This window comes from Anoplopoma fimbria, chromosome 7 (assembly GCF_027596085.1).
Source record: "Anoplopoma fimbria isolate UVic2021 breed Golden Eagle Sablefish chromosome 7, Afim_UVic_2022, whole genome shotgun sequence".
NCBI classification, from domain to species: domain Eukaryota; kingdom Metazoa; phylum Chordata; class Actinopteri; order Perciformes; family Anoplopomatidae; genus Anoplopoma; species Anoplopoma fimbria.
The window spans coordinates 19615646-19622663 of record NC_072455.1 but is presented as its reverse complement, the minus strand read 5'-3'; the positions used below and the strand labels follow the sequence as shown (position 1 = coordinate 19622663).

The window sequence follows — 7018 nt, the reverse complement described above, 5'->3', positions numbered from 1 at the left end:
TATGAAAACAATACTTTCATTTTTTTTTTAATTTAATTTTAAAAATAATAATTTTGTAAAATAATTCAACTTTTATTAATTAAGCTATTTAGGAATTATAGTGGTCATATTATTTTGTAGGTGTATATTTGTCATACATTTCTTTGTTTTTACTTTGTGTCTGAATATAAATGAGTGTGATGAATGTTTGTTGAAGATTTTTTATTATATTGTGGAGCATTTTATTCATGGATATAATTGATCAAAATTAACTGAACTACTTGCATAATCTCCCAGATTAAACATTGTTTTCCCATATCGTTTCATGTTTTGTTTAATGAATGTGTAGTTAAAAATAGTAATCACTATAGTAGTAGTAATACTAATTATAATCCATAATAATCATTGCACTAAACGTATCATCATTTTAAATAAATTGCACACCTGCACACCATTTCTAATCCACAGGAATATCTTGAAACATTAAATATCTAAAGGATGATTATGGTAATTTGATGACTATTTGTTCTCATTCTTGCTCTTCCTTCTATGCTTAATCAACTCAAACAATGACTGGACAAATGTAAAATATTTTTTAAAGTTTATGACCTTTTAATAAAGTAAAACAACTTTATGGCAGTGTGACAATTGTGATTTTTCATTAAAATTATAGACATTTTTTCTCCATTGTTTGGATGGCATCATACACAGACTGTATGAAGTGACTTCAATATTATCTTTAACAATCCACTAGAGGGAGCACAATCCATGTCTTTAATCTTAGCCTCACTCACACCCCACTCAGTATCTATTAAACGTTAGTGTTTTATCACAGTGTTTAAATCTCCTCAAAAGCACTTTTCGGTTTTAATTTTACTCTAAATGCAGCAGTAAAATTCAAATCAATAGAGAGCCATATTAACAAGGATCATATCTTATTTAGAAAAATACCTTTGCACGTACCAAGGTCACCAACCACTTACATTTCTCAGATTAATTAGTGTAAACTGTTAAAATGGGGCCAACGGGAGAGATATCTATTGAACAACATATTAATGTTTTATTGTAAATCCTTCACATTTCAGAGGTTAATTGGTTCAATTACCACATTCATCTACAGATTGACTATTAGCAGACACTTTTTCAATTGGACACCTTTTTTTTTTTTTTCTAATTTGGACCCAAAAGCAGTCACTGCAAACATCGAGTCCACATATTGAAGATGCATAGTTTCATGGTCTATGCAGGGCAGCTGTGGGAGGAGATTGACATGTGTTTGACAGCTAAATCCAGGTCCAAATCCTTCCCTTGAACCTGGATCTTCTCGAGACAGCCTGTCAAGAACTGGGAGCCAACATCGTCCTCACCTGAAAAATGAAAAAGAGAGAGAAGAAAAACTGAGTGACCTTGTATTGCACTTCACCATTCCCCTTTCCTGGCCTAGTCTTTAGTTCTTTAGGGATGCATATCTAATTGTAACTGCTTGTTTATAGTGGTAATCTCATTAATTTGTTATGAATGTCTTTTATTGTGTTTCCTTTCTATAAACACTGCATGCAAATCAAATTCCTCCATCTGAATAGTAATCTAGGACCTTCAATTTGAATAAATACAGATTGGAGCTGAATGTGCAGATGGTTTTGAGACAAACTGCTCATCATCACTGTTTAATCTCACCTAGTAGACCTCCAACAGCAAAATGACCCTCTCTCCATGGGGTCAAGTAACCGGGGCGGCTCACTGGATTGATAGGTAACGTAATAGTCTTTAATTCACCTTCATCGTGAAACACTTTCAGTAAATTTGTCTGAAAGATTATCACCAGTCTCTTGAAAGTGTCTTTCACACTGATTTTATCTTCACCAAAAGTAAGAGTGACTTCCTGCAAATTCAAGAGAGAGAAAGAAGAAGAAATATCATAACTCTGTGGATGAAGTCTTAATGGTCTCTGTGTGTGTCTGCATGCGTATATGTATGATGGGGATTGTATTTTGCAAATGTTCATGTAATCTATGAAGCCAATCTAACAGTGCCATGAGCAGTTTCAAACAAATTCCTTAAACAAAAGGGATTGTTCGACTCATGTCTGATTTATGTGCATACCTTTGTGTTATTATTGGCCACTAAAGCGAACATCAGTTCTTGCCCAGGAGCCTTGATGCTAAAAATGGTCCCATCCATCTTACTGAAATCTCCCCACAGTTCAGTCTTGACCCCATGATCTGCTTCAATTGGGAAAACTGCAGAGGACAAATGCAACTCACAAAATGAATATAATCAGAGTCAAAGTAAATTGCAACTCAAGATGTTGTGTCATGCAAGAATGTATTATCCACGCCTGAGGGAAAGCTTATTAGTATATGAAATAACACTTGTCCATATCTTGTATAATGGAGAACAAAGTTTGCACCTGAGGTGTTGAAAATGGCAAATCCTGTGCCAGGGAAGTAGCTGCCAGGTTGTACGTTTTGATAGCAGGGCCACAGCTCCTCCACCTCTGCCTCCCAGGAGACGCTGAGGTTTAGCCAGCTGCCTTTCCGCACACAGCCGTCCATGTGCGGCTCATACTACGGCAAAGAACCACAACAATGTATTTATTGAAATGAACCGCAACACAAGCAGTGAGCAGAAGAGCAGGAACATGTGGTTGGATCAGAAATGTTCATTGATTGTTTATGGGGTATTATCAGTGCACATTACCACAGTCATTTTACAGGGTACAAAAACTCCCCAGAACCCCCTTACGGTACAGTTACACCTTATTGGTAATAAAAAGCAATTCGGTCTGGTATATATTGGCCCATTTTAAAGAAGTATGACTGTTTAAACCCATCATTTTGAGCCGACATTCAACAATGGAGATAGCCAAAATTAAAGAGGTAGAGATGCTGACAATACTCTCAATAAACCAGAAAGCGATGCAGCCACCAAAGAGTTACTTCCTTCTAAAACACCCCAACAAATCCCTGCTGAAGGTCCACTAACTAACTTTAAATTGTATCACAAAGTCTTCATCAAACTTATGGAGTTTGCACCGTTGTCATGGCAATGGATCTGTTGATATGCAAGCTCTGTTACTGTAATGATTTCGTCCATAGGGCCTTTAAGACTTCTTGTCCGCGACCTGAGAAAACATCACGACAAGTTAATGTTCCTTTTTTTGGTTGTTTTTTGAAAGTCATGATGGGAAATGTTGGAAATCATTATATGAAGCAGAAGTATGTACTGTAGGGGAAGCAGGTTGATGACAGTTGGACAAAAGAATAACACAATAACTTCTGGAATCCATTAAACAAACAGATAAAAGACAAATGTAAACTACGTCAAAGTATTTCAGGGTGGATTAACACACTATACCTGAACAATCATCTGTTCTTTGTTGATCAGGATCCCACCAAGAGCCAGTCGAAGTTCACCCGACAGGATCTCATTTGTCTGTTTGGACTGCATGCCGACCACCAGACTATTTGAGCCATCCACCTCTAGAATCACAAACTGCTCTTGGTTGCTCACGTCCAGCTTGGTGGCACCAGGAGCACAAGAAAAAATCAGAGTAAAATTTATTAATATGCAGCACATTGTCACAATAAACATTATGTCCATTATACTGTATGGTTATTATGCAAAATAACTTGTTTCTGGGCTCTGTGTTTTAAAGAGACAACTACACTCACTTCGTGCCATTTTCCGTCATTGAGCTTGGGGCCACCTGCCACGCTGACGAGGCTGTCTCCTCTGCTGATCTGCATCAGGGGGATGCCGTCTTTCAGGGACAAAACAAACCAGTCCTCCCCTTTTTTGGTGTCTCCGTAGAAAATGGTACCTTCTGGGTCAAATGTCCGTAAATGAAAGGATGACTTGATACTGGAGAAACAGAACCAAAAGAGTCGTATTCAATGGAATGCTGATCCGCAGAAGCTAAAGATGATTCTCCCTATTTTTTATTACATTCTTCTAAGGCTGCATTTTAATGCCAAGAATATTTTGGCTTAAGTGCCACTGACAGAGGGGTAAAAAGCAGTGATAGTTCTAGGGGCCTTCAGTTGGAGAATTGCAATACAGAGAAGGGATATATAATGTTCATGTTATCAGAAATAATGGTGCCAGGATCTTCCAGAATTCCTAACTATAACTTCCACATATTCTCTCCTAGCCTTTCTTGCATCCTTGATCATATATTTTCAGTTGTCAATGTGAAGGTTTTCATTTTGCAGGGGTTTGTTCCAGATGACGTACCTTCTGATCTCACTGAGGTTTACTGTTGTGTGGATCAGTGGCCTCCAGATGTCTCTGTCCTGGCCGAGGTAGACGGTAGCCCCGCCTGATACTTCTTTCTGGAAGACACAATGTTAACATGAAATCATTACTTCAGCTGCTTCTTTCTTGCACAGCTCATAGTCATTTAAACCTGCTTTTGTATTTTCTTGTCAGATATCTTCATCGGTTAGTGGTTAAAAACATATTAAACAGAGTGATGATTTTAATTCAGTTATTGATTATATTAAAAGACTTAATTGTCTCTTAACAAGGGAAGTGCACGTGGTAATGAAGTGCAAAATCAATGTCAAGTCACTGACAAGAGAGCCATATGGCATCCTACTGCAGTTTATCAATACACAATGGCTATCATGAAACTTAATGGGCAAAAAGTCCTTCAATGGGGATAAACAGCTGGTGGTGTTGTGGTTACGGTCCTGATTTGTCCTCCCACAAACTGAGCAAAGTCCTAAGTCTAAATAAATGATTAGGTCATACAGTAAGAGTTGATTCCTGTTTTTTTACTGTTTAATATAGGCCTTAATATGAATTAATACAGATGATGGTTTAAAAAGGTATGACAGTATTATTATTTTATTATTTTAATTGCTTGAGAGGCTCTGAGACAGTCAGGTATTTCCAGATACTTTGACCTTTTCGTAATTTTACGTTTTACATTTTAAAGCAGAAACAATAAAAAAAGAAAAGTCATCATCAGAGATCATTTACATCATATTTATATTCGATTTTCCGCTCTTTTTCAGATGTGTTCCTTTACTTTTTGATAGGGCCAATGGTTATACATGATCTTTGGACTATCAGATAGAAATGGATAAGAGCATTTTACCAGCATACCAGAGCACTACTCCATCCAAGAATTATAATCGTGGCTTTCCATGTGAACATACCTTATCCCGTCCGTTCCCTTGGCCCTCAACACCCAACCCTAGAAAAGTGAGGTTCAACAAGAGCAGCAGTCCACCTGCCATTGCTTTACAAAATACAACCATCCTTCAGTGCATTCATCCACCCAGGCCCTTGGGTGGTCTGCTAACTCTGCGCTACCCTGAGGTGTCAGAGGTGTGAGCAGAGAGACACTCCAACAGTGTGTGACGGCGGGCGTGTTTGCTGGCACACTGTCCTGAGGTCCAGAGAGCAAATATGCCAAAGTCAGTGCAGGTTATCGATCCCCAGGAGGGGGTGCTTCGTGGCTGCAAGGGGTTGTGACCAGATCTTTGCAAACATGTGGGCATCAGGTTAACAGAGGATAGAGGAAAAAATAGGGTAGAGTAAGAGTTAGGAGTTGTTATGATATTATAAGTAATTCAAAATTCATTAAAATTCAGAAACCCCCCTTTTTTTAATTAAGTGTGCATCAAGATCACTCTGTAAATCTCCTGCCTTTGCGATGATTCATGCAGAGTGGACACTGTGGCCCGGGTGAGTGACCTCAGCCAGATCACTGATGTGTGTTTACCCATTACACAGGAACCTTGATTCAACGCTGGTTTATGACTCAGTGTGTGTTGCAGAGTGAAGCGGAGAAAGAGACGAGAGGGGATGTGCTTCAAGTTTTTTTTTTTTCTCCTCATTGGCTGGCTTCCTGTGGCACAGTCTCCTTCCAGGAACACTGTGATAACTGAGGAATACTAGGAAAAGTGTTAAACAAAAACATACACACAGAAAGGAACGGTCAGTAAACAATCTGTTATTCAGCTGTTTGAAGTTAAACATGTCAAATCACACCCACACATAACATCTCTCGTGTATGAACTCAAAGTCAGACAAACATCGACTGATAGTCATGGAGTGTGTGCATACAAGGCTTTTTTTTCACAACAGACTTGATGTCTTAGTAAGGAAAGCAAAGCTGTAAAAAATAACATTAAAAATGGCTGCATTTCATTCAGCTGGGTACATTTTGGGGTCCTTGTATAGCCCATAATGGCCCATTGTCATGGCTTACTGGGGCATTTGAATAGAACAGAGCCATTGTTATTAGTATAAGCTGTGAAAAAGGTCCATCCTTCGAAAGAAACTGAATTTATTATCGGCAAGAGAGCACTGTACCTTTAAATCCCAAACATCCCAGAGGCCATGAATGCACCATTTTTCTCCCCAATCTTGTAATTTCATGATGAATATTTTTTGATATATCTATTCAATTTCTGAAATTATTTCATTCATATTTAGCTTTCAATTCATCTCTGAGATCATACTTTGACAGTCCAAAGACGAGCGAGTCACCAAGCCGACTGTTTCTGTTCGAACCACTGAGTGTCACTAGTGGGAAAGAGCTCATTCAAGGAGGGTAAGAAACTGGTGCCCTGACTGCCGAGAGGAAGCTGTAATCAGCCTCTGGTTTACGTGTCAGCAACAAACTTTCAAGACATAGTGTTTTTATGTATTCAGCATAAAAAACAGCATGAATGTGTGCTGTGGTTAAAAGCAAACATCAGGAAATGAGTTACCAAAGATACCAAAAAAACATTCACCAGTGGAAACAGGGAAGATATCAAATTACCGCTAAATGCAGAGTGATAGAAGTATTAACCAATGGACCATGTGCTTGAAATAAGTGCAAAAGGATGACTACAATCACTTCTGCCTTCACAAGTTCAGTAAATGTTAAATGTATTTCACAGGGAGGATCAAACAATGTGAAAACAGGCGTCTGCCAACTTTAAGCGCACATGGTTCATTTTAGGAACTCTAGATCAACTTGTAAAGATTAATAGAGACATAATAATATGAGTCCAGACTAGAGTTGATTTCATTGGGT

General features: G+C 38.3%; 1 protein-coding gene across 1 annotated transcript; it reads right to left on the bottom strand.

Annotated features, from left to right (window-relative positions):
- Window positions 1-1099: 1099 nt before the first annotated feature.
- On the bottom strand, window positions 1100-5380 carry shbg (sex hormone-binding globulin). The gene is made up of 8 exons (XM_054601022.1): window positions 5145-5380; window positions 4216-4313; window positions 3654-3843; window positions 3337-3498; window positions 2390-2546; window positions 2083-2219; window positions 1657-1861; window positions 1100-1346 (listed from the first exon to the last, which is right to left on the bottom strand). The coding sequence occupies exons 1-8, from the start codon at window positions 5244-5246 to the stop codon at window positions 1219-1221; spliced, it is 1179 nt and encodes a 392-aa protein (XP_054456997.1). The 5' UTR covers window positions 5247-5380; the 3' UTR covers window positions 1100-1218.
- Between the last annotated feature and the right edge of the window lie 1638 nt (window positions 5381-7018).